The 27524-nt window shown below is 43.9% G+C and overlaps 4 protein-coding genes and 1 long non-coding RNA gene across 5 annotated transcripts in view; 1 reads left to right on the top strand and 4 right to left on the bottom strand.

Moving 5' to 3' along the window:
• The window catches only part of lrfn1 (leucine rich repeat and fibronectin type III domain containing 1), a 117805-nt gene extending 109126 nt beyond the window's left edge, over window positions 1-8679 (bottom strand). Inside the window, exons 1-2 of the mRNA XM_088381239.1 lie at window positions 8581-8679; window positions 3681-3741 (exon numbers count right to left, since the gene is read on the bottom strand). The gene's annotated coding sequence lies outside the window, so the exon portion shown is untranslated. The remainder of the gene's footprint in view (window positions 1-3680; window positions 3742-8580) is intronic.
• A 2593-nt stretch (window positions 8680-11272) lies between these two features.
• Window positions 11273-13685, bottom strand: socs9 (suppressor of cytokine signaling 9). The gene is made up of 2 exons (XM_088381756.1): window positions 13545-13685; window positions 11273-13048 (listed from the first exon to the last, which is right to left on the bottom strand). The coding sequence occupies exon 2, from the start codon at window positions 13040-13042 to the stop codon at window positions 11546-11548; it is 1497 nt and encodes a 498-aa protein (XP_088237882.1). The 5' UTR covers window positions 13043-13048; window positions 13545-13685; the 3' UTR covers window positions 11273-11545.
• Window positions 13686-16752: 3067 nt separating this feature from the next.
• On the bottom strand, window positions 16753-23380 carry samd4b (sterile alpha motif domain containing 4B). Its single transcript, XM_088380371.1, has 13 exons — window positions 23012-23380; window positions 21537-22041; window positions 20808-21284; window positions 20489-20719; window positions 20313-20422; window positions 19747-19833; window positions 19378-19633; window positions 19064-19149; window positions 18760-18875; window positions 18482-18683; window positions 18288-18414; window positions 17021-17104; window positions 16753-16922 (listed from the first exon to the last, which is right to left on the bottom strand). The coding sequence occupies exons 2-13, from the start codon at window positions 21730-21732 to the stop codon at window positions 16894-16896; spliced, it is 2001 nt and encodes a 666-aa protein (XP_088236497.1). The 5' UTR covers window positions 21733-22041; window positions 23012-23380; the 3' UTR covers window positions 16753-16893.
• Window positions 22112-24167, top strand: LOC148395609 (uncharacterized). The gene is made up of 2 exons (XR_015859362.1): window positions 22112-22262; window positions 23622-24167. It is a non-coding gene; the product is annotated as an uncharacterized LOC148395609 (long non-coding RNA).
• Window positions 23539-27120, bottom strand: paf1 (PAF1 homolog, Paf1/RNA polymerase II complex component). Its single transcript, XM_088380372.1, has 14 exons — window positions 26874-27120; window positions 26508-26540; window positions 26332-26424; window positions 26131-26252; window positions 25962-26028; window positions 25764-25865; window positions 25585-25690; window positions 25345-25413; window positions 25137-25240; window positions 24953-25069; window positions 24754-24882; window positions 24564-24669; window positions 24388-24463; window positions 23539-24140 (listed from the first exon to the last, which is right to left on the bottom strand). The coding sequence occupies exons 1-14, from the start codon at window positions 26918-26920 to the stop codon at window positions 23701-23703; spliced, it is 1611 nt and encodes a 536-aa protein (XP_088236498.1). The 5' UTR covers window positions 26921-27120; the 3' UTR covers window positions 23539-23700.
• Window positions 27121-27524: the final 404 nt, after the last annotated feature.

The raw sequence follows: 27524 nt of genomic DNA, 5'->3' as shown, positions 1-27524 counted from the left end.
CAACCTCGCACGACCAGCTTTACACAAAGGCTCATCATATTCATGTGTGAACAGTTCATGGATATTAGTCGTTTTGTTTGTGGACGTCCACACGGCTAACAATTCAACAGCAATTAGCGTGAAATGAATGCTCGCGCCGAAATAAAGATGAAAAAATGCGCTGTTGACATCCACCACAATGAGCTTCCTGCTTTTGTGGGGAACAACTGATAACGGGTCCTGGCAAAAAATTTACAGCTGGAAAAGGAGCAGCAGGCATTTTATGAGATAATAGCATGGCGGCGGCGTCATTTAAATGATAAACTAGCGACTTTGAATAATGGCTACCAACACAAGAAAGCAAACGCTAGTTTTTTTAACATAAATTCACTTGCGAGTAGTAATTCCATCGATAGCTAAGGCTATTAAAAGGTAACGCGGGACAACACAGTCAAGCGAGTTGACTTCCAAGTTGGTCTAGTTTCAAAACTAGTACAACACACCCCAGGACAGTTTTTTGATTGACAGCGGAGTTAAACAATTTAGTTGAATAGCAAATTATATCATTGGAGGTTTCTCTGTGCACCAAAAGGAATTTCAGAACTCGGGGCTCGGTATTTGATGGTCTGGCAGAAGATCTCGCCCTGTCCTGTCCTGTGAAGACCTCATTCTTAGTCGTGCAGTTTATCCAGGCTTAATCTTTATTTTCGCAAAAGTTAACTTGACCGAGCTAAGCTCCTCGAGGCAAGAACGGGGAAAATTTCATCACGCGTCAAGCAGCCAACATTGTTCGAAAGGAGCCCCAACGTGTATTAATTTTAATGAAAAAATTAAATGGGAATGACGTTAACGTCTGAGCCCAGGGGCGGCGACGACTCTGACTCACCGAACTGTGACTCCCCGCAGCTGTTTGGGCTCTCGGAGACGATCGACACCCACTCTCCATTTTTAGCTCATGGACAATATTTGTGTCTTTAGAGGGGTTCCTCGCTTTATGACGCCTGTCGTGACATTTTATAAAAATACTCATTATAATCTTCACGGTTAATGAGACCACGGCCTGTTGAGACTTTTCGAGACACTCTGTGGGTTCTCAATGGGGTCAAGGAATTATGGGGTCCACTTTTTATACCACCGGTGTCAAACTCAAGGCCAGGGGGGTTCAGATCTGGCCCGCCACATCACTTTATGTGGCCTGCAAAAACAAATGTGCTTCGTCATTGTTGCTAAACTACCAAAAATTTGTCTTTTTGGAGATATTTAGAGCTTTTTTTGTTACCCATTCCCCCTTTGATTGTTTTTTTTTTTTTCCTTTAATTTCAAAAACAATCATCCAACCGATTGCACCCAAATTCAAATCATTGATTTGTGTGCCCTGCAAAATTGCACACCCGACTAGAAAATAACTTCTGAGCAATTCAGTCTGTGTATGATTTGCAACAAAATTTTACTGTGCTGATTAATACAGTCGGAAGTTGTAATAGGCCCGAGAAAGAAAACTGGGTCAGGCTTATGAAACAGGAAGAGACAAGCTCCCTTCATTTCCTCTCGCATTGATTCTCCATTACGGTATAATGTTTAATCGTGTGCAGTTATTTTTAATATCTATAGACGATCGTGACCTCCCGCTCTCTCTCTGTGTCTCTTTTTTCCGCAACGTCGTTCTAGCGAGCTCATCTGCTTCCTGTAAACGCTGCCGCACCGACTAAACTTCCCCCGGCGGATCAATAAGGTGCAATTGAGATTTTTTTTTTTTTTTTTTTTTTTTACATCACTGCAAAGCAGCGTCATTTCGCTTCCACTCGGGAGGACCCGCTGCTGAATTTAGAAGGCGACATTACGCCGGCGTGATTCAAACGTGGCTTGTTTTCAAACCGGGGCGATGATGGTTTCATTCAGCTGCCTCGTTTTTCCCTTTAGGAAATGGTTCGACGTGAATTCATCCCGACTGTCACCGTCGTACGCCTTTGATAGCCTCGAACATTCCAATCCTATCATCAAACGATCTTAGCGACGGAAGGGAAAGTGCACAGTAAGGTGTTTGCACCTGGCGGCGTTTTATAGGCATGGATGGAACGCTGGAAGAAAATGGCTGAAAACGTGCAAAGACTGACAACTCCCCGCTGCCGTCACTGGAATAAATTAGACAACCAAAGTCAATCGTTTTCAGATCAATTAGAGGAAATTGTATCATTTCCACAGCTACGCAAGCTCACTTAGATTTGTCGCTAATTAAGAGCGGTTCAGATTTTGTGTGCGCGCAAACCTCTGGTGAACCCGATCGATCCGGAAGAAGCCCAACGGGAGACGAGAGTTAGCTTGGACTATATTAGCGCCAGGAGGGAGGTCAGCTAAGTCTATTGGGGTTATGTGTGACATAACACACACACACACACACACAATGGTCAGTGCAGGAGAGCATAAAAGTCCATTGGACATCTGAGACTAAGCCACTAATTGCATGTTGAAACTATTTTAATAGAAACACACATTTTATAATGAAATGAATCCGATGCCTCATTTTTTTGGAAGTGATCGTTTGCCGCTTTGTTTCCTCACAGCTTAGCTCGGTTATTTCCACTCGAAATATTTGCATTTTAATTGTCACTTTGTTTTGGTCAATTTAGTTTGGCTGCTTTTTGAAGTTTCCAATTAGAATTAGTTGAAGGAGAAAGTTTTTTTTTTTTTTTGGTCTGGTATTTTAATGGTCAGTCCACCTGTGGATTTGGACTTTTTTGCAAAAATTTTTGATTTTTTTTTTTTTAATGTTTGGGGTTCCTCCACCTCTCTTACCCCTTGCATTTACACATATATATATATATATATATATATATATATATATATATATATATATATATATATATATACATATACACATACATATATATATATATATAAATTGTTTTATTTTGGGGGTTTGCAGTGAATTATTAATTAATGATACGCAAATTAATTATATGCTATATGCCCTATCCCCTGCAAAGAACGAGATTGTAGCTGGATATAATTACAGTATTATGAAGAGGTATAAATAGCTAATTAGAAGAATCATTCATACCCCATTGGCTGGGGATAACCTGATACTCCGATTACCTGAGGCTCTGGTACTTAATAGGGGACCTTCTCACAAAATGACATTAAATGATTTCATCTGTAGGCATTTCATCATAGAGTGCGTACCGAGATGTGCGTGTTTATTTGCAATATGCTTAAATATTGCAAAAGCCCACAGAGTCAGCCAGCTCATTGCCAAAGCTCCCAACGGGGTCTTTATCGATGCCACAATGAGCCCTCAGGCACCAAGTGACTCGTGCTGGAATCTTACAGAGGACTGGAATAAATAAATACAATCGGGCTGGTGCAAAAATGTCTGCATTAGTGTCAGTTGTTTTAAAGATTCATGCGAATGAGCGAGGAGGATAAAAATGACGATGCTAATTGCTACTTGTCTGATTTCACCGATTGCTCGGGTGAAATAATAAATTGACTGTGCGCTGACTGACGAGCTGATCAAAGTCAAAACATGAATACAATGAATTATGAAATAAATATGGTAGTGTGGGATGAGGCCACCTGCGTTCTTGAACTTTATAGAAAATTAATTGTCGCTTCAATGAATCATGCGTTCTTACTTCCGGGCCATTTGCAAGCACCGCGTGAATGAGAAAAAAGTTTACAGGTTTGAAATGACTTCTGCTTACCTTTTTTGCCGTAATCATTCTTTGGCGTCATCATTAGCGGCCGTCGGAGTGAACGTTGAGGCTGCAAGACAAAGGAAGGAAATAAATTTTCTTTCAAACAAATTCATGCTTCATCAATTCATATTTAACTTAAAAGATGAAAACATTCGGGTAATCGATTTAATCTTGTGTTGCTTGTTGGTAAAAAAAAAAGAAAATGCATGACGACCTCGAAAGAAATAATTGGATATTAAATCGTAATAGCAAAAATGGTGTGGGGGGGGGGGGAATTACAATTAGATCATCGGCTCAACTCGAAAATATTAAGTCAAAGTACGAGTCAGGGAGAAACAAACAAACATGAAAAAAAAAAATAGAGCTTCATTCAGATTTCCCTAGTGCTAGCATTTGTTGTCCACGGTCAGCACGGAACCTAATCCAAAGTTTTCCGCCGAGAGTCCCTCGGTTTGCGGCAATTTCGTAAACTCCTCGCAAAAGGAAAGCCGAGACAAAGATGAATGGCCTCGTCTCCATTTTTGAAAGTGGCGAGCTTCCCTGTTTCTGCCCCCTCGACCAGCTGTGGACCACAACGTGTCCCCTCCGCCTCGTTCACTTTGCTCTATTTTAGGAAAAATGGCAAGGTCGTGCAAAAAAATCCATATGGAGCAATATCAGAAGTTTCAGCTTCATCAATCTGATCCAGGTTACGTACTTAAAAGATGTAACGGACGTTCTACTGTCATCAGATTTGATCTCAATTTAACAGATTTTTTTAAAATATAAAATCCAGTCTGGTTTGATCCAATGTAATGTCAGAAGCGATACTATCAAACCAAGGGTGATCCAGAACTAAGCTTTAGGTCGCTTTTAAAATTCAACGTGTGAAACTCCATTTAAAAACCATCAGGCGCTTTTCATCATCAAATCTGATCACGAGGCTTTTTTAAAATGCAAAAGAAAGGTTGGCAGCCTTTAAATTAATGCATCACAGTCATTCCGCTCCTCACACATCCAACATAGCATGTATAATGTAAAAAAAAAAAAAAAAAAAACTCGTGTTAAATGAATGTCTTCAGGTAGGCTCACATCAGTGGAGGAAAAAAAAAAAAAAAAAATTGGCGTTTCGCCTGCATCCTCATTTTGGGCGCATGTACAAGTCCAATTATTCATACCAGCAAAAAGGGGCTCACTGATTATGAATTAATGCTGCATGTCGCCATTATTAAATTCCGCTCTGGAAGGCAGGCGGGAAAAAAAAAGCCCGCTATTCACTCCGAGCCGTACAATTTACGTTTAGCAACATCGCCTCCTCCGGAAAAAAAAAAAAAAACTGAGCGAGAGAAAAATACCCCAGCTAAACTAATGGGGTGAGAATATAATTTCATGCTAGAGTATTCAAGACGAATATTTGTCGCGGCACTTGTATATTCTGGCCGCAGCCTCGGCAAACACACAGTGAAGTGACATATTCATTATGCCGGCGCCGGGGGGTGACCTTTGAAATTCATTCTCTTCTTGCACACAGATTAAAGGGGGGGGGTGGAAAAAATGGCAGCCTATTAGTTTGTTTATCAATCAAGCTCACCTGGATAATTACACTGCGGGATCCATGTTTCCTCGTAATGTAATTATTAGGGCCCAAAAATAAAAATGGCCGATCGAAATGTGTAACTCCAGTGTTGCCGTGGTCCAAATCGTATTTTCTCCGGAGCGATCGGAACGACCAATATGGACATAATGCGAACGTCAGACGCTATCAGGCCAATCCGAGTGACACTGTCACATCTCTGCGGCGTGTGCGTGTTAGCGGTGCAAGGCTGATTTTATTAGCGATGCCGCGGCGCCTTTGGGAGGAGCGGATAAATGGAACATTCATTTCTTTATTTGCCGCCATCAAAACTCGCATCAACTCGCGTCGGGGAGGTCAGAGAGGCTGAAGGAATGACGATGACAAAAGGGCGGCATTTTGGGAGACAAACTGATTTTGTGAACTCGTTCACTCCCGTTGACAGTAAAAGACGTCAAAGATTATTTTAAATGGGCTGGCAGAGAATGAGTTAATTGTTTGTATACAAATAGTACGGATTTGAAAGATAATCTAATAATTTTTTTTCCCCCCCACTCAATAGTGCAAGGTCAGTGGAAGTGAAAATAGCCCAAATTAGGAGAACTAGTTAACCCAACACTTGGCAAAAGTTTGGGTTTCCCTCATCGAAGGGGTGGGGGGGGGCAGCGGGCCAAGCATTCCCCCAGCTAGCGTACCAAATTAGCTTTTGGCATTAATATGAAGATAACGCCTTACAACTCATTAAACACAAGTCCTCTCGATAAGCGCGAGGGGGGGGGGGCGAGTCTTGGGAATTGACAAATCCGACATTGCGATCGAGACGATATCATTGTTGGAACACGCCCGCGCAAACACAATAACAGATTCTCGGAAAAGCGAGCCGGCGAACCGCGAGGGAACTCTCATAACAAAGCGCAAGTTGTGCAAGAGGATCACTTCGACAAGTGCAAGGAGATGTGAAGGTTAAACACAGACCGTTATTCCTCCCCCCCCTCCCCTCTCTAATTACTGGGAGCTTGAGCGAAGAACTGCCTGGCGACTGCAAACCAAATCTTTGTTGTCAAATATTGTGCAAGCAATCGTGGATGGGTGAAGGAAATGTCTTCCAAGTGGAAACCATCTTTTGGTAGTTAAAAGTCGGGCGGAACTCAAAGAGAATTCAATTATGAAACCTGCGCCGAGGTCTAATAATCGTCTCAAAGTTATAATCGCGATGTTTCGATCGATCTGAAAAAAATTAATCAAATACGTGTTTTGACCCAAGGGATGCAAAAGAGCTATCAAATGATAGATCTCCAAAGTCCAATTCAAAGTTTGCAGACCCCCCAAAATAAAATTAAAAGCGTTAAGAAGCTGTAATCTCATCAAGCCAAGTTTGCGCCACGCTTCGTAAAGTTGTCCAATAGATGTAATCGGTTGCTAACTTCGCCCGATTGTCGTCGCTTGGGAGCTGGCGGGGACGTTTCGGGACGGGTACGTAACTCGTTTCATTTCCCAATAAGCAGTTTGGGTTTTAATTGGGAGCACTAAGCGCAGGCCTGACACCGCAGGTAGTCGACACCTCGAGATGCGTTTTGTCACCCTTTTTGTGTTCTGCTCGCACAAACACAAGTAACACAATGATGTTGAAATAATCGATGTTGTCTGCCTTCCTGCTGTCAATCATGAGACTATTCAGCACACGCTAGATTAGCATTTAGGTCTGCATAACCTCGCATTCAATCGAGAAATGAGGCGTGCCGTGTTTCTTAATGTAACAATGCAGCTAAATGAATGCAAAAGGATTCGCTGTTTGGTTGAACCTTCATGGCAACGATTTCTTATTTAATCAATGTGGATTCTTTCTCAAATGACAAGAAGTTCGACACATTAATAAAATAATAGAAGGGGGGGGGGAAAAGAAAGAAAAATGCTCCAAGGTTGAAATCATTCATTCAATAATTCGTTTTTGTGGAGCAAAAAATGCTGGCAATTTTTTTTTGACTGCCCGCAATGATGCTGATGATTAAATCGAACTGAACCATTCTTTTGGTTTATGTGTTATGTATCAAAGGGCAACTTTTTTTATTTTAGTTAATTCTTGACAAAAACAAGGAACGGATTCATGTTGTGAAAAACAAATACATCTTGTATTTTATCATTTAAAATGCAATTCAGTTTCAGCACTGTGCCTTAGATGCTATTTAGCGTTAGCATTACGCTAGTTAACATACAGGGTTATATATATAAAAAAATTATATTAACAAAGTAAGGCACTAAAATATCTTTATTGTCGGACAAAATTTGATTTGCCAAGGAATTCTTCGGCTGCTGGCTGGCGTGAAAGCCAAAACTTAACAAATTGAGCATTTGCCGCTTTGGCCGTACACCAACGAATCAACGGCCAATTCAATTCTAAGTGAAGGCCCGTTTCCAATAAATGGCCCTCATTTTACATTCATCCATCTTCATTCACTGCCTGCATTACATCGTCCTGTAAAAGCACAGTTTTAGATTCCACTTGCATTCCTCACCCAACACGTTTCTGGGCAATTCTACTGCAACTCCATGTTTCTTTAAAACCTCTCGTGGCAAAGATTTCTCGAGAGAGACAATGATTTGCGACAGGCGAAACACCTAATCACAAATAGTTACACGCACACACGATCTCGGCAGTCACTTCCAGTCCCACACCTACTTGAACATAAATCCCAGCCTGGCCTTGAACAAGCATACACCAAGAAGTATGGCACACCCACTAATCTGTACGATCCCCAAGGTCCTCTAAAAATTTTCCAAGCAATTCTGGTATTAACAAATCTGCCATCTAGTGGACAGTGACATGTTTGGCTATACATTAATTAGCTTTAGCGCACGTCACATCTACCCACAACACAGCCTTCATGAGTCCTAAACTATATTAAATACAAAATAAATTTAAAGAAAGTTTATGTATAGTATTCTCCCATGTACTGTAATATTCCTTTAATCGAATATTAGTGGGGGGGAATGACGTCATTTGACAGAACATCGAATAAGAAAAATGTTAGCAATTGCTGTAATATTATCACAGTCGTACTTTCGTCCATAAGAGCACTAAGCGGCTCTTCATTAAACCTCTTCACTCAGCAGGTCAACAAGGGCAAAGCGCAGTTTAAATGTCGACATTAGTGAAAATGTATTTTATACCAGGTAACGTATTGCTAAAGAGCTAGCCAACCACCAATGTGAAAACGTACAACATTTCTGACAAACTAAGCATGACTGGGTCAAATGAAATCAGTTAGCATTAGCTTTAACTTTAACTCAGGTCTTAACAATGCCTTTTTCTTGTTAGTTTTATATTGGACTTTAAATTAATACATAAATGCTTACATTTCTTTGTCGTTGCGTCTCCATGTATCTCTTGAGCTCCTAGCTTGATGAGACACCTGCGTCTTCCTTAGCCCCGCCCTACTCCTTCTCTGATTGGCCACTGATTCCAATCAGTCGCTATGCAACAAACCCGTAACTCCTCTTTGTGATTGGTTGGGAGCCATTACAATATTTTTATTTATTGAGTCGGACAATTTCACGAAAATATTTTTTTTCATTTGTGGTTTCTGTCCTAGAATTAATGAGTTAATTTAAATCCGTGCTTTTGGTTTTGTTTTGTTTTGTTTATTTCCAATTAATGACGCATGTGGCCTAGTTTATCAAAGGTTAAAGCCGGTAATAAAGGAGCATTGTTCTCAAAACAAACAACGCTTATCTATAATTGTATCTGCAGACCGCATTACGGCAAACAGATTATGATACATTACAAGTACGACGATAGGATCATTTACAAAGCCTCATACAAGAAGCCGTTATTTGTCCATGGCACATCCCGACTGTTTCCATTAAGTAGCGGGTAATAACTTTCGAGGCTCAACCATGGGATAAGGGTCACCTGGTGTTATTTACGATGAAATATGCGGCGTACTTTCGTGGACGACCCATTATTCCATCTCCGACCTGTCCATGCAAAAAAACAAAGCAAAATATACGGAATGATTTGTCTTATAACATAAATTGTGGTGAAAACAAGCTGTGATTGGAGAGAAATATATTTAAAGAACTCACAGCGTACCACCACATCAATGAGAATATTTGGTCCAAAGCATACTTTTAGTCAAACAAACATTTACACAAAGTCTGTGTGACCGTGTGTATCTCCAAGTGGGAATTGTGAAGACTTTTCAAGTAATTAAACTTTTATAACCCGAGAATGACTCAACCTTCTTTTTGACAAGGAGTGCTTCGTATGAAAAGGTTTGATGAAAATAGGCAGGTATGTTCCTATTAATTTTCAAGAAGGTGAAATTCACCGAGCTGCAGATTCCTTCAGAAAAAAAAGAAAAGAATTGGTGGAAGGGGGGGGGGGGTCTCTTTTATCTGCAGTATTTCCTCTGTCACATGTTGGCCTGCTTGGTAGGAGGATCAGAGGAAAACACGTCTAGACGTAACCATCGTTGCAGGAACTGGGAATGGATTTCATACATCCTCATCTGAATTAATGGCCTACATACACTGCATACTTCGGAAACTGACTTCACTACATCAATGAAGTTTGTATGGGAACGCAATGGTGGGGTACCAATACCCTGAAGGCCTTAAAAAAAAAAAAAAATCAATGAATCCTCATAAAGGCAATCCAATCTAATAAAATCATAATACAACCATCTACCAGACGTAGAATGGCTACGATTCAATGAACGTGTTATTATTTTTGGTTCGAGGATTCCGAAGGCTGAAGCTTATGCAAATGCAATTACAGTTCCTCAGTGGCAACGCCCGCTTGTGGTTGGGAAAGCATTGTTTATTTCATTAATCAGGTTCCAGCATCTCGACAGGTTCTCCTTTGAGGGGGGGAAACAGTACCATCTGGTGGATCATCAGATATTCTGCTGGACCGGAGCCCCTAAAGCGGAGTTATAACTAAACTGGAATTTAGGGGTCTCCACAAAAAGCCAGAAGCAACCAAGTTGGGCCTACGCCAGTCCGTTTGCAGCATTTGTTCGACACGCCAACCCCGGCGGGCGACTTGGCAGTGTGTTTGTCCCCAGGTGTGAACATTCCAAGCTTATTCTCCACCCAATGAAGCTCAGATGCGGGGATTAAACTCATAGGAGAATCTCTTAGCTCAATAGTGAGAAGAAAAAAAAAATGGGGGTGGTGATGAGAGGTTCATACAAACTGACAATGTGTAGCCAATCAGCTTGGGTTTCTTCTTGAGCGCTGCTGTCCCCTCTGGACTCATTGATCCAGGATGAAATGCTTCTTTCTTGCCTCAGGGGCTCAAATACCTGCATGATGAGTGCCACGATGTTGGCAGCTGCAGCAGGGACACGCATCCTTGCCCAGCACGGAACGAAGCTCCAGACAGCCCCCTGCTGTGCTCACTGCAGTATAGCTGCTTTTAAAAAAAAAAAAAAAGTTGCAGTTCGCAGTTTACATATGCTTTTATCCATCCTCATCTACAAATCACTTTCGGAGCACCCCAGGGCTCTTTCCCGGGGCCTTGGCTTTGCATCATCTACCTCCTGCCCCTTGCGGCTATTTTCCATAATTATTCTCTTTAATTTCTTTGCCAATGACACCCAGCTCTAAATGTCCAATAAACCAAACCTCTGACTCCAGAGTCATATTCTTTATCCTCTGTGAGGAGCAGTCCCTCATACTGCCCACAGGTGACCAAGGTGACCAACAATGTGTTGAATTTCGCATCTTCATTACTTGACAGTATGCCCGTTTGATCCCATAGAAACTTTTAACACCTCGATGGTATGAAGTTATTAAGAAACTTGAGGAAGCATGAAGTTTCTACCCGTATTGCCTCGATATGTTTTCAGGAGGTGTCAGCGGCAAGCGTATTGAAATAAGCACTTAAGGCTGTATTGCAGCAAGCACAGCGGGAGCTCGTTGATAAAAAGTAGGATGGAGCGGACTGGATCTCATTAAATTTGTGCCAGTGAACCAAAAGCTGTCAGTCAAGAACGAGAGCTGGAACCTTCAAACCACTCCGGCATCAATTAAATGCAATAAGAATGATGCCTGTTAATAAGAATGATTCCTTTTTATTTTTAACCGATTAAAGTACTTTTTTCTTGACGAAATAAAATTTGAGCGAATCCAACACAGGATTTTTCCGAAGAATATTTTTTGAACCTGCTGAGAGATTATTCTCATTTAAAACATAAATTCAGCAGATTTATTAAAGCAGAAAGAAACAGTTGACATCGTATCTTGTCAGTGTGTTTAGAACATACACAGCAGGATATACAGACCAATAAATAAGTCCAGTTGGGTGAGTGGTGGGTCATTCCCACCCTGTGTCCAGCTTGTGAACGTGCACCCTCTGCTTGTAATGATACTCTTTGAGGTGTTTCTTCAAGGCGTTGGGTATGGGCAGCGCGTTGATGCCGTCGTAGGTGGTGTAGCTGCTGACCACGGCGCGGCACAGCCTCTGCAGGCTGAAGGGCTGCGTGCGGTGCATGGGGAAAGACAGCAGCGGCTCGAAGAACATGCACGAGCTGGGGTCTTTGTAGTGCTCCACCAGAGCTGTGACGGTGGGCGCGTGGAAGACGCTGGGGTCGCGCACGTCGAAGCTGAAGTTGTGGTTCCACTGGTCGACGCGGGCGTGCAGCGAGCGGCCGTAGCGGCGGAAGCTGACGGAGAAGAGGTAGTCCTCTTGGGCCGAGTCGCGCAGCAGGAAGGTGCCCGCCGGTTTCCCCTCCAGGAGCGCCTCTGCCTCGTAACGGTCCATGACGCCCCAGTAGCAAGGCAGGTTGGTGATCTGAAGCAGGTCGGGGACCAAACAGTGGATGTAGTCGATCTGAGTGTGAACGTGCGGTTTTGGGGGCGTGGCCCTCGAGGCCGCTTCTGGGTTGCCCGTGGCGCTAATGTCGCAAGAGGAGGAAGAGGAGGAGGAAGAGGAGGAGGAGGAGGCCACCACCTCATCAAGAGTATCCAAACAGCTCTGCAGAAGGAGCTGGTGATGGCGCTGGAGGAGAAGCTGCTTCTGCTCAACTCCGCCCACTTCAGCCGCAACGTGAGCCAACTTGGGCCCGCGGCGCCTGTGGAGCACCACGCCAGCCGGGGACATCACCTCCAGCGTGTGGATCTCGGCGTTGGCCGGCGGCTCCACGCCGTGCTCGATGCTGATACGCCGGCGCTCCCTCAGCCGGTCGTCCACGTCGTCCACAGGGAACGGCGCCGGGACGGCGGCGGGGTCCGGCGCCGTGTGCTGTTTTATGAGATGCCACTTTTGAGCCAGCTCCGAGCCCGCCGCAAACGGGCAGCTGTCCAGCATCAGCTCGCTTAGGTGGATCTTCCGCCTGGAGGCGATGCTGCCTGCCGACAGGGAAAAGGCTTGATGGAGAGACGGCGCGTTCGGTGCGCTGTGGGTCTTCATGGGGAAGCACTGCCCCACCGCGTCTTGAATTTTTTGCCGAAGTGTGCGACCGCTACTGCCTTCGCCGGCCAACGACTCTGCTCCCAGCTCCGGACTGGACGTGGCCTCTTCTGAGGCTTCCTGAGCGTGACATTGGCAGCTAGCTCCCTGGGAAAATGAGGAGCTGCCTCCAGCCTGGTCCCTGCTCTCCAAATCGTTTAAAAAGTCCCCATACTCAAAGCCATCGCTGACGGGCCGTTCAGCGGCCCGTTCACGCGGGCCGAAACCTTTCCATCTGCCGTGAGAAGCTTTGTTACCCCCGCCAGTGCTTCGTCTCTCCTCGGAACGGCTCTGTCGCACCTTCGGGCGAGCTCCCCTCTCGCGCTCTTTGCTGCGAGCCCCGGACTCCTCTGGTAATGACATCGTGGACTAGGACGAGAAAATAAAATATTGATACATGGGTCATAATATTACAAGCAGTACGTATTAATAATTTACAGTAAATACAACCTGTCTTATATTAACGCAAAGGGTAGAAACTCATTGATAAATAAAATGCATGGATGGGCTAATTAGTGAAACTTTGAATATTTCCATAATTCTGAACGTTTCGGCCATTTCCAACCTGTCATGTGCGAAATGTAAAATAAAATACAAATCATTCCAAAAGTGGACGAGTTACCCTTATTTGAACATTACGGTTCTTATTCTGGCATGGATTAGTTGCACAAGAGTCCTACTTTAAAAGATAGAATCCATTAAAAAAAAAATCTTTACACAAAAAAAAAGTTATAACAAATCGAAACTAATGCTAACCTTATGTTCCGTGGAGTGGCCACGAAGCTACTTGCTAGCATGACACACTCATCGTCAAATAAAAAAAATAAATAAAAATAGTTTATTGGAGCGGGATGTGTTAGCATACCTTTGCTGGTCGTATCGAATTCAGCACCGAGTGGACTTTGGCTTCATCTCAGATGAATTAGTACCGCTGCCAAGATGCGGCTAGCTCCCGTTAGCTAGATTACAAACACGGAAGCTTGCGCAACCCGGAAGTACTTTTGATGACGTAAGAAATGAAAATATATAACGGGATAAAAAGTCTTAACCGTTTTCTCCCCTCATAATTTTATTATACTTTTAATAGGGTGCAGTATTCTTTATTGAAATATTATTTGTTCTTTATCAAGAGACACCAAGAGAAACCACCAATTCTGTTGCAAAAAGAACCGAACCTCTTTATTTGGACTGTCAATGATTTGACGAATGCTGCACTTCAGACCATTCACAAATAGGACTTAGTAAAAAAAAAAAAAAGACAAAACAAAAGCAAGCACGGGATGCACAAGATTTCATAAAACAGAAACTATTTGGGTAGTCTTGAACGAAATGGAAAAAATGATATAAATTGTGTTAAGACAAAAAGCAACAGCCTGGTTGCATTCAATTCATCAATCAAGCTTGGCAGGGACATTGATGATCTCAGCATGACTGTAAGCACCGGTTGCAGGGATGGGGGAACCACTTAGTCCTCTGAGGCCCATCCTAAGTTCACGCAAACATGAGCTGACTCATCCAGCAAAAGGTTATCCGGTTTTTGGGTGAAATTTCAGGATGATACCAAAACTGACTTTAATGGAACCCCGAAATATAGAAAATTAAAAGTATTAAAATACGGAGAAGTTCGAAATGAAAAGTTTCGAGGTCGAATTAGGTTGACCTTAGGTCCATTCAGAACTTTTTGTGTACCATAAGCCACCGGGGAGAAGGCCGCAGGTTCCCCACCCCTGTCCGTGTGCAGAAACACACAACTTGGAAGTGCATCAGTGGAATGTAAACATGGAGTACTCCTTGGCCTTGTATTGTTGTGTAGTGTTTGACGAGTTAGTCATCAACCGTGGCTCAGAAAAGCGAAGCGATGCCTCCGCCGGAGCATCGTAATTCCGCACGGCCACTGTACCGCATTCTACCGCAGCGTTTCGTAATGCGAGCTATATGTAACACAAGTCCTAAAAATGTCAGCTGTTTGAGGTCCATGTCGGGCACGAGCGTGATGCGTCTTTTTTTTTTTTCTCCTTTTTTTTTTTAGTAAGTCAGATGTATCCAAGAGCCTGCTCTGAAGAAAACCGTGACTGCAATATAACTTGACACCGTGAAGCCAACATGTTAAAAATCCGCAAAAAAAAAAAAGGGGGTGTTCTGTTTTTTCACATAATGACACGGGCATTATTTTTTAGAAAGATGTAAACAGGCGTTTTTAAACATACGCACACGCTGAAGCATACACACAACTTTAGTTGCAAGATGTCCGTTCACCTCTTATCTACAACAGTGCCGTAAAAACATGCGATTATAGAAAGAAAGCAGAAGTTATCCATATCGAGGGAGAGTTTAAAAAAACAACCCAAAATTTTGTGGATACAGTGGAACTTCCAAAGTCATGAAAGAATTTGGAATTAAATGGAATTTCAATTTTTTTTTGTTAGTTACACGATATAGAAAATTGTCTAGCTGCTTCGTGTACAATCAAAGAAATAGAATTTATTAAATGGCAGTCAATCAGAGAAAATTATTTTGTCAAAAATATTTCGCTGAAATCATAGCTAGCAACTTGATACAATTATCCAAAGGGGACATGCTACAGTAATGTGACTTTTTAATCTTCATTGTTTTAAGCGTTACACAAAAAGATTTATTTATTATATATTTAAAAATAATAATAATCAACCGATTAATTGGTTATCTGAGTTTTATCCTGAAAAATCTCAGACTCGGCCTAACAAAAATCCAAATTGGTCCCGCCCTAGTTAAAACACAATTTTAATTTGTAGAAACAGCAAAACTTCAGATTGGATTAAATCGGAAGTCAACTTTGGGGGTTCCACTGTATGACCATCTTTACCAAAATAAAAAACTCCAACGGTTATCCCTGCCTTACGAAGCAACCGAACAAACAAAGTGATCCAAAAGAGAGACCGTATCCAAAAGGTACATGCACCTCCGCTCTGCCACATTCCAAGACAGACGCCGGGGTTAGAAGACCGCTTCTTTTGTTTCTTTATTCATTATTATTATTATTTTGTTTTAAAAAAAAAAAAATTCAACACTGATACCACGCAATAATGTCGAGGGCTTACTGAAACACAGACACTAACGGAAAAATACGGACATCTTGGAGCACCTTGGAAACGCATGAGTCATCAAATCGTCACGTGTGAGGAAAGAGGGTGTATTTTGGGGGGGCCGATTGTCAAGAGTTGAAACAATTTTAGGGATTCCCAATCAGTTTTTTTTTTACAGTAGATGAGAATCTTCCATCAATACTCATTTTACAACGTTGGTTTACTTTTTTTCATTCGATTGTTTTATACCTATTTATGGCCTGCTTTCAAATAAGGTCGTTTTTTTTTTTTTTTAGTGAGAGACCATGACATGTTAAAAACCGAAGACCCGTGTGCTTGGGGTCCCTGGAGAGGAACCAGGTTTGAAATCAGCTCTTGTGCAATAGCCCAACCCTCGGCCGGCCCTCGCTCCTCGGCACAACGTGATAATTCATCATCATTGACGCCAGTAGGGAGTTTAAAAAAAAAAAAAAAGGATAACGGAGACGAAACGCAGCCGAGCGTTCTCCGACTGCTTTTGAAAGTTCAACCATTCCGTCGCCAGGAATTCAACCATGGACCGAACAACCCTTCTCTTTGGCTTTAGTGGAGAGGAGGAGTCTTCAGGGCGGAACGCTTCAAATAAAAGGCGACGCCCGCCTTTGGGCGGCATGACCGCGAGGTGACAAGTCGCCGTTTCAACAAGGGCCGGGGGGACCCTTTTCAGACGCCTTTCGGGCTCTCAAAAGTGTCTTCATTAGCCAATTCCAGCCCAGTGCCGTTTGTATACAAGTGCCTTCCATGTGGCCGATCTACACGCGAGGCAGTGCAGAAGAAGGAAAAGAAGGAGAAATCAAAAAGGGCCGTTTTGAAGACAGCGCCTATCTGTCTCGCTCGCGATTGCGCCATGTCACAGTCCTGCAAGTGACACGGGCGGCAACCTTCCTGCCTGTCCTGCAATATAATAATTATCTGTATTCCTTTTTTTTTTTTGTAATAATAAACTTAGCTGTATATAATAAAGTACAAAAATATTAGAGAACATATACACAGTTTTTTTGTCATTATGTAGTGACTGCTTTGCCTGGTTTGCTCGAGCGTACGTAATTTTTGTGCTGGGTGATGAGGAGCATTTTTTTTTCCTTTCCTTCCCCCCTCTCTTTTGTCGTCTTTTCATATCGTCGATGTCCGGTCGGTTCCGTCTGTGGTGGGGATGAGAACGTGTCAAGACATTTTATCCTTACCGCTCGTATTTTTCGTCTTTTTTTTTCGATAGGGAGAGCGTATTGGGCTCACTCACCGCCTAAGGCGTGCTCCGTCATACTGAGGCACAGCGACTCCAGCGTTGGGTTGATCTCCAGGTCAGCGCCTGGAACTTGGCAATCTAATAAAGAAACATAATTCGGTGTTAAATTGCTGTGGGATTACTGATTCCACATTTATTTCATCATCTCCAGATGGGATTGTACCAAGGAGCAATTCATGGGGGGGAAAAAAACAACAGAAGGGGAAAGTCGTTGAGTTAAAAGAAGGAATTTGTGCTATTGTGAGTTGCAATGATAAAAGGATCTTTTTTCTGAGTAACAATTTTGGAGATTTAAAGTGTCAGCTGTTAATATTTCATCCAACGACTTAATATTGCATCGCGCAAATGCTGCACGGCTTCACCAAGTGAACCAAAACAAACAAAGAAGTCACTGATGGTATTCTAGCAACAGAGCGCCGAGCTCCCTTCTGTGCCAGACACACAATAACAAGACGAAGCGAACAGCGTGTGGCTGTAAACAATCCGGCACATTCTGCGAAGCGCTGGTACGCCAGATGTCGTGTTGCGGATTTCTCTTCTAATGGCCCTGTCGTGTTCCGACAGCGTCAACGCTGACCTTTTTCGCGACGCAGCCTCGCCTGTGAAAATGTTTGAGGCTGCTTCCTGCCTATTCATTGAAATACACAATGTACCTTTTTTTATTTGCCCACAAAGGACGACAGATGCTACAGACTGGCTGTCAGGCGACAAAGCTTCTTCTCCACGATTGTTGCGTGAGAAGCTACTTTTGGGTGTATGGAAAAAAATGAGCAGAGTCACAAGTGTTCAGCGTGTAAAAATACTGATAACGTATTTATGCAAATCGTCTAGGCGTCTAGTTTCCCAAATTTGATTGCGCCAAAGCACATCATTTATAGTCGGGGGGAAAAATATAGACAAAAATGGCACACAAAGTACACACTGCACTCTAAAAAATGGGCATTTAAAAAAAAAAAGTAATGAAATGAGGAATATATTACCATTTAAGCAAAATTCTCTTTCCAAGTTGAATTTTACTTTCAAATTAAGCATAAAACAAAGAGAACAACGATGGCCGACTCGTTACAGTCCACTAGCTTAATACTAATGCAACTATGTTGCAATTTTAACAGGTGGAACACAAATGGTGTAGAAACACATGTAGACAAACAATATGTTCGTGTATTCTTCATCTTCTAAGACTAATATCAGTGTTCTACTGATAACCTGGTAGGAGTTGAGCCGATGAATTAAGATGGATGGAAGAGGGTTGATACAGTACCTTGCTGCTGGAACATGAGCATGGTTTGCGGGGAGGTGTGGACAGGAAGCGAGTGGGTCCGCTGCACGGAGCTGCGACTTTGACTTGGCATGCTGTTACTGCCTCCGGGGTTGGCGAACCACAAGCTCTAAAAAAACAGAAACGTACCGATGAGTCACGTCAGTCGGCCGCCATCGACGGGTAGCTGTACCGACCTGGCGACCTTGGCCAGCCAGCCCGGCGGGGCTGGTGAGCGTGTGGCGAGGAGAGACGCCGCCGATTCCGCCGGGACTCAACAGACCGATGCGCCCCGCCTGGAGTCCGCGGGGGGTTATCTGAAACTGCCTCTGGCCCCGCCGGCCCACGCCTCCGCTCACAGAGCCCGCTGTGGGGAGGGAGTTGGACCCGTAGGCCCAGCTGGAAGAAAAACAGAACTCCGTTTTGACTTTGCTGAAAGTACGGCGGTTCGGATTGGGAGGGGCGCCGGGCTCACCCTTTCTGTCGGTACACGGGCATGTCCAGCATGGCTTTCCGGGGGACCAGGCGGAGCAGTTTGAGGACCTGCTGCTTCCAGGAAACCAGACGTTTCTTGTGGGTTTCTGTGAAAGCCTTCGAAGAACGAAGAAAAACAACAAAGTTCAACCACCTCGTTCGATGGTGCAATTTGATCTCGATATTTCTTTCAGCGTCCGCAAGATTTACGACTGTTAAGGTCTCCGCCCTCATCTGTAGCAAAATCAATAAACACTCCTCTGCCCCGGGACACTATTTGCAGGAAAGACATCGAATACACTTACCTCATGGATTAGACATTTCTCGATGAGCTGGAGGTAGCAGCTGATATTTTCCTCATCTGGCCTGGACACGAGCAGTTGCGTGCACACTGAAACAAAAGAAGCGAGCTTGTTCATGTGGAAAGAGTCCAGAACGCTGACAAGGACAATTAATAACTTATTAGATGATACAATCAACTCGAGAAAGCACTTAAGTATGCTTCCGTTCACTCATGTCCTGGGAAATCAATGACAATATCTCCAGGAAGACACGAGTTCCGGAATTAAATTCAACTTGCAGAGATTTGTAACATGACAAACAGGGAGGTGCTTCTTACCTTTGCCCATGACTCGGGTGAACTGTCCGGCAATGTCACCGTCCGAGATGGGCGTCACCGAGGAGTCTCCGTCGCTGTGGGAATGGAATCCCTCGGGGGCCGCGTCTTTATCCGTGGCCGACTTTGCGGCTTCGGGAGGGGAGCCGGCCGGCTCCTGCGGGGTCTGCGTCAACGTGCTGTAGGCCTTGATAGGCGTGATGATGATCTGTTGCAGCTCCTGCAGAGCGTTGCGCAGGTTTCCTCCTTCCAAAATGTCCTGCAAACGCGCCACAAGATGTAACTAAAACCCAAAAGGAATTTCCTGACCCTTGGTATGAAAATGAACTACTTTTTTTTTATTTGTCCCAGAAAATAAACTGTGTAAATTACCTTTTCCAAAGACTTGAGGACACTCTGCCGCTCACGCAGTTTTTGGATGCTCAAGGCAATTTTATGCCGCGCTCCCTTGGTGACGTTCTAAAAAGGAAGGCGATAACAAGACGACGTGTCACTTCTTGCCCGAGCTACACAACTCAAAAAATAATCACCATCTGTTTCATTCAAGCCGAGGGGGGCGGTGACAACAATCGTGTGACCGGCGGGCTACATTCTTTCATTTCATGCCTCGTTGAAAGGTGATGTATTATTATCAACTTTAAGAACACAAGTGTTTATCGTTGATGAGACAGGAGCGATACATCCACCGGTATCAATCCGCTTTTTATAGGGCCTCGAGTGAACTGAGGCGAGGATCATCCCATCAATTTTCCCAACACAAATTATATATTTGAAGTCAATTTAGAGGCAATGCATGTAATACTGTGGCGCCATCGGGTGGAATCTTGTTGTCATTGCAAGGTCCGGATGGGCTAATTCTTCATCAGTGGCTCAATCAGAATGATGGCCACTGAAATTCGGGGATTCTGTTGCAATGTCAGCGTGGATCTATCACAAACCTGAGATTCCAGATGATGCTCCGTGAGAATCATCATCTCCTCGTAGCTCATTTGGGAGAAAAGCGATGCATACTTGTGAAGGCGGAGACTTTTCAACCACGCGGGAACATCTGCGATAAAGCAGAGGTCATCTTCAAATACTGCCGCGTCGCACACGACTGAGAAAGTCGTCTGACCTTTCATGCCGCTGCCGTCCTCCTGGAAGGTGTTGCGTACCGAGCCCTGGTCTTCGGTCTGTTCGCTACCCGAGGACGCCACGCTGCTCTGCGGGGAGAGCGGCGCGTGGTCCGTCGGGAGGAAGTTCTGCCGGCTTCCCACGTCATCCTGACCGAGCCAATCAGAGTTACACGAACCAGACGGGATGGCGGATTTCTTCAGAGGGCTGGGCTGCATCTGCCCGCCTAGTCCTGGGAATAAGGAACGGTTTGTAAAGACAAATAAAAAAATAAAACTCTGTGTTATCTGCGGTTCTGACAGCAGGAGCTAAAAATAAACCTGTATTATTGCTGTTGACAGGAGAGGACAATCCGCCCGGAAAAGTCATGTGCCCGTTCTGGCCTGCAGGAGACGTGCTGGACGAGGGGGACTTGTCGTGCCAGGCCTGGCCGGGCTCCAGGCCCTCGGCCGAGCCGGCCCACTCATCTGAACCCTGACGCGGGTGGTACGGGCTGGGGGGCGCCCGTGTGGCCGGCGCATAACCGCCGGATAGGTGTTCCTCTAGATGGTTGAGCCACATAGCCAGGGACGTGCGGTCCTCCAGCGTGGTGGCGGGGTGGATTAGCGCGTAGGACAGTAGCTGTCTGCTCTCCTCCACAAACAAGCTACTCTCAATGGTGTGACTCAACACCTTCTGCAGCAGCTTCATGTACTCACATTTGGCCTCGCTGTTGCGTGGCTGCAACAAAGGCAGATGGGACAAGAGCAAGGACACCACTTTCTCCTTGGGCTCCTGGTGCCACTGGTTGACTATGGCTGAGGACAGAGAACATTTCATCAGTTCTGCTTCTTCATGATGATCACACAACAAGCTGGATATACAGGGGAACCTCCAAAGATGCCACAGCATACCTCGTTTTTTTCTTTTGCACTTTCCCCAAATGGACTTCGGCAACCTCATTAGACATTTTTAACATTCTTTGTTTCTAGTTCCAACTCCGACTAGCATTATCTTGCGACCGACCGAGGTTCCACTGTACACCAGCATGGAAATAGGTCTTCATCTACCTGCATTGTTGGCCTCTGCTTCCAAGATATGAATCTCTGTGCAGTCCGCCAACCAGTGTTCAAGGCAAATGTGTAAAAAGCGAGCCTGGGTGCGGGACACCCTCTTGAGGAGGGACAACAGGGCCACTGTCTGTTCGCACTCGTTCCAGCCCTTGAACCAGTCCGTGAGGATACCTACCTGGTCTCTGAACATCATGGCGTGTCTCCTTTTTTAGGTAAGGAGATGGGGAATGTGAGGGCGGGGTGAGGGGAATGAAGGGGGAGGGGGGGACCACGGGGTGGGGAAGCACAATTTTCAGGGACAGACAGGGTCAAGTCTTTTCCCCAGACGACAACTCAGAGACCCTCACATGGTTCACGTGCAGCAAATCATAATGGGAAATCTTGACAAGTCGCAGTGTGGGCTGTTTGGGGGATTCCTTGGAAAGTAATCCCGATAGGAGGAGTCCAAATAGATTGTCGTCACTCTTGCATGCTTGGGATCATATTGGTCACCTAAAAAAAGCTACAGAAAGGAATATTATTAGCATTTCAATTAGCAGTCTTTAATACCCTAAAACTCAAGTTAACTTTATTTAAAGAGCACTTTCAAAAAAATCATAGCTACATACAAACATTACATGATCCTCTATGATAACAGAATGCAACCTATGTTGTCAAAGTGAGATTAATGTTTTTGCATTCCGCAACGTCTCGTCTTGGGTTTCATCAGGTTAAAGTTAAAAAGTAGGTAAAACTCGTTTTATCTGATGGTTCATTTGCATATATTGTAATGTAAGCTACCCTACAAAATACAATACATTTATGTATAATGACTCTTCTGTTTATTACAGTAATACATATTAGTTTGTGGCTTGCGTTTAATAATATACAAAATATATATACATGGGAAGAAGACCTTGAAAATATACTTGCATATTAAATAGAACCATTGAGGGTGGGAGGAAAGAAATCGCAGATACATTATTCTTCAAGTCATAAAATGGGCGGTGTCATAGTGCCTATTTTTAAGAAACATTTTTTTTTGTTTTGCTTTATACCACATAGTACATTACCCACTGAATCAAAATGTGTCCACACGTACAGTGCAGTACATTATATACAACTGGGCGACCGGCAAGTGTAATTTAGCATGTCAAAAACTCGCCCGTCACTACAAAATGGTAACACCTGTAACATTCGCAGCTATACAACCGATATTAACACTTCAACGGAGGCTTTTGGTCAGAATACTGTCCCCAAGAATAGTCACCGGAGAATAAAAAGAGACTTCTCGACGACTCAGACAGCTGGAATGAGCTAACCAGAGCTAGCAAAGTCGGCCTTGCTAGTGATTGGGAGGGATTTGTATTGTTTTTCGTTGACGCTGTTGCTGCTGCCTCAAAACACTTCAAAAAACGTAGCCACGTCTAATAAATTCGTTCTCGGTGTTTTTATTACCTGAACATACACGGACAAGACACAAAGTTGTTTACCTTTGTCGCTTTGTGGGTGCTTTTAGCGAGCCGAAGCTAACGCGTAATGCATAGCTTAGCGCTAGCCTCGTCGTAGCTTAGCAAGTTTTGCTAGCAATAATGTTGCCGTAGCAGCGAGAGGCGTACATTCCGATTCTCCGTCGTAGTGGTGTCCATGAGAAAGATATTCCCGCCGTGGATCCGACAAAGTCAAAGAATGTATGTACAAAAAAAAAGTGTTTATTACAATACAAGAGTAGACGCCTGGCAAGAAATGTACTTCAGTTTTTTTGGTTTTCTTAGTTGCCGTGTGACGTAGGCCAGCGTCATGCGTGTGACGTCATACGTCTGGACGGCAAAACACAAGATAATTGGTGATTAAGAAAATATTATTACGTTTAACTCGTGTGGGTGACTCAATATCGTTCAAATGTTTCACTTTTCAACTTGTATTGGTTAGATTACTGGTGAATATAGTTGAAATTAAAAATCCACATCACTACCAAGACTAATTTGATTGCTTTAAAAGGCCAGAAAAACGAGTGGAATTCTTAAAAATGAGCTTAACATTTATTTGGATGTGAAGCTATGACATCATGTTTAAAAAACATTTTTACGTTCTGTTTCAAAGACAAAAGAGCGATGTCCGCATCACAACGAGTCGACATCTACATATTATGAAAAGTGAAGACTTGAAGATGATTGCGCAATCATTCAGAGTCACTGGCATCGCTGGAATCCGACGCTCTCTCGCTGGCGCTGGCACTCGGCGCCTGAGCCTCCGAGTGCTCACTGCTGTGCTCACTGGGAGCCGGGGAGGCGCTGAGACTCCTGACGCCGCCTCCGCTTCCTCCTCCTCTCTCGTCGTCGTCGCTGGCATCCTCGCCGCTGCTCCTCTTCGGCTCGTTGTCGCTGTCTTCGTCATCGTCGCTGCCAAAGATCTCCTCCTCGTCGCGCATCTCGCGGGTGCGGTCCTCGCCGCTCTCGCTTCCGCTCGACCGCCTCCTCTTGTTCTTAATCTTGCCTCTGTCTCGGTCTTCTTCGTCGTCGTCCTCCTCTCGCGCCCGCCTCTCTGGCTCTTCGTCGTCCCTGTCTGACTCGCTGGCGGAATTCTCCGCCTCGCTGCCGCTACCTCTCTCTTTGTCATCGCCTGGAGGGGGTTTAAAAATAAAAATAAATTAAATAAAAAACATCACGTTACTTACATTATTTAAACAAAAATATAATAAAACAATTACATTGGCAATTTTATGTAAATAAATACTATTTCTGAATAATTGTATTTTGGGGCCTTATTACAATAAAATAAATATGGACAAAATATCAATTGGGATGATATTTTCAGGATTTAAAAAAAGTGTCACACTGCTGTCTTGAGAGAATAAAGGATGACTGACCAGAGTCCTTGTCCATGTCCATGTCTTCCTCTTCATCCTCGGGCTCGTGGTTCTCCAGCTGAGCTTTTCGGGCTTCCTGTCAATCAAACGAACAGAGAGTCATCAGCGGTGGGGAGGAAGAAGAAGAAGAAAGGGGAAAAAAATAAAATAAAAGTCTTTGGATGGTGAAGACGGACCTGGGCCTCGAGTTCTTTCTCGTTCATGTCTCTGTGCTTGCACACCAACACGGCGTTGGTGGTGGACTGCGCGCCCGCCTTGGCTCGCCTCTTGCTCAGACGCACTCTGCGCCACACGCGAGTCGACATCAACACGTGTCAACACGCAAAACCGGTTAGCACACGCAAGACACATTGGACCGCGCCGAACCTTGTTTCCAGCTCGTTGTAGTAAACCCCGTCGCCATCTCTGAAGATGAAAAAGTAATTCTCCTCGTAGCCCTTGCTGGCTTTGTTCTTCACGTTCCAGTTGTACTCCCTGGCGATCTTGTAGTCGTAGCTGAAAAGGAAAAAGAAGCCACCTGATAAACAAAGCGTGCCTAATGAAGCGACTTCTCGTCTTCTCTTACAGATCCTCAGGCATGTAGTCCAGCCCCTCGTCGCAGTCTCGCTTCCGTTTGCGAAGCGTGTCCTCGTTGGGCAGGAAGTAGGCCACAAACTGGTTCCCTTCCTCATCCATCATGCCTCTGCGTGCGTGGAAAGTCGTTTGTCACTCTAGCCCGATATTTTGATCATTCTTTTTTTGACCGCTACCTGATCATGGCTTGGGACATCATTTCCACGCCTGCAATTGCCGACATGTCTTTGGGAGCGGGATCCGAGTCGAAGATGACCTGAGCGCACGGGTTGATCCACATCTGGCGAGGCACACGGACAACATTATGCATCGGGCAAACAGTCGCCGCTTTCCTTTTAGTGACGCTTGATGTCACCTGAGCAGATGGAAAAGTTAGAAGCTTACCTTGAAATCCGGGAACACAGGCAAAACCTCCACAGGAGTAACTCGAGGTTTGCTGTAGTGCTGAGCGATCTGAATGTAAAAAGTGCTTTTAGATATGAAATGAAATACACAAACTAAAGTGTACCCCCATCTAGTGGTCAACACAAATATTTCACTGAAGAGATGTGTTAGACCGCAATAGAATTAAAAAAAAAAAAAAGCATTGCAGGATTGGTGTCTGACAAGCGACTGAGCCCTCACCCCTTTCTGTGCGTCCTCAAAAGTTTTCTCAATGGCGGAGATTTGGCTGTCTCGGTCCTTGTAGATTTCTTCTTCTGTGAACTGCTGCTTGACAGACACGCCGATCCTAAGCACAAACACACGATGACGTTGTGCTCGCTCCCAGATAAACGAGCGATGCCACTTGACCATCAACTCACTTGACTTCCACTTTCTCATTGGAGACGCCGTATCTGTTGAACTCGGTGGAAATATATTCCGTCTTTCTCATCCAAGGCACCACCTTAGCGTGCTGCTGGGATCTTAAAGGGTGGAGAACAACAACAAAAAAAAAAAAGTATAAACATCTCTAAAGGCATCTCAAGCAATCTGGGTGAGCTCTTTTTTTTTTTTTTTACCTCTTGGAGCTGGACGGAGCCTGGATGTCCTCTTCTAACAGTTTTTCATCAGCTGGATCCAAGAGTACTGAAACAAAAATTGGATTGCAAAAGAATCACTTCAGTTGCGTTTCATTTCTAACACAACTCAGCTTCCAGTGGAATGGAGGCCATGATTAAAGAGGCTTACTGTTTGGGTCTATACGGTACGTGTCCGGGTTGATGAGATCGATGGTGACGCCGAGGTCCGGCTCGGTCAGAAGCTCGTGCTTATGCTGTTTCTCCAGAGATGTAGCTTTGTACTGTACAAACCTGTTACCGTGGCAACAAGAAAATGACTAACTCTGTTTACATCCATAATGGTAAGAATAGAAAGAGGCCATGACAATACCTGTGCTGATCAAACGGGTATGTGATGAATTTGGGGTCAAACGGGATATCGGGCAGGCTGTTGCAGTATTTCACCCGACAGACCACACCTGACCTGTTGTGGAAACAAAAATATTGTCACAAATTATTTGACATTTCCATTTAAAGTAAAAAAAATTACATATCAGCACGACTTACCTCTCAGGGACAGTTCTGTGTGATGACGGCCGACTGAAAGAGGGTCAAAAAAAGAAATTGATAATTAACCAATCAAAATGAATAATATGTCATCTGCCATGCAAAAATTTCAAATTTAATTAGTTTGGTCGTTGTAGTTTTCAATTTGTTTTTATGTGCAACTGCGAGATTCTCCCAAGTTTATCACGAGATTGCATGAAGTTTGACAGATGCTTTGTTATCCAGGTACAATTGGTGTATTATGAGAACAATCAAGAATGCATAATTAAGACGCTATAAAACAAAACCAACAATTACGCCGTATTTGCTAATACGAGACTAATTAGTGACAAGTTAGCTGCAAAGCTAGCGCCTAACATATTTTACCTGTGGCCGTCCTCGCGTTGTGCTTGCGTCTGAATCGTCGGCGCCATTATAGCACGAAGCGGCTTCCAAAGTGTCCGCTTTGAATAATATTCTCGACGAAAACAAGTGGATCCTCTGAATAAAAAGGAAGGAACACGAAATTATCGAAATTTACCCTCCATTAAGCGAACTATGTCGGAAGTGCTATACCGAGATGCTCTTAAAATGTAGTCGAAGTTTTTGAGAGCGCCCCCTGTTGTCTGTAGTCCTGTAACACAAGGGTTGGGTTCATTTGGTTTTGGTCTTGTACGTCACGGCTTTAGGGTAAATCATGTGAAAAGATACTAGAATAAATCATTTAATGAACACATTTAGTTTTATATTTATTTGTTTAATTATAATTAATTAAAATTTGAACTAAACAAAATTCATTACATGTTCAAATTAAATATTTTACATCTATATTTGAACCCCCGCCCCCCATCGTTCTTGATAATAAAATACATCACATGATGTTTGTATTTGATCATGTTTGGCCCCAACATATCCAATATGTACATTTACATTTCATCACAAAACAGTTTGCTAATACAACTGGAAACATATATTGCAATCTCAAACATGGCTTCAAAAAGCGACGACCAAAGCCGCATAGAACGGCAGTGTAATCGA

This window comes from Syngnathus floridae, chromosome 7 (genome assembly GCF_059516105.1).
Source record: "Syngnathus floridae isolate MCC-2025c chromosome 7, RoL_Sflo_1.0, whole genome shotgun sequence".
Classification (NCBI taxonomy): Eukaryota; Metazoa; Chordata; class Actinopteri; order Syngnathiformes; family Syngnathidae; genus Syngnathus; species Syngnathus floridae.
Note: the sequence above shows the minus strand (reverse complement) of the source record. Positions and strands in the feature narration are given on the sequence as shown.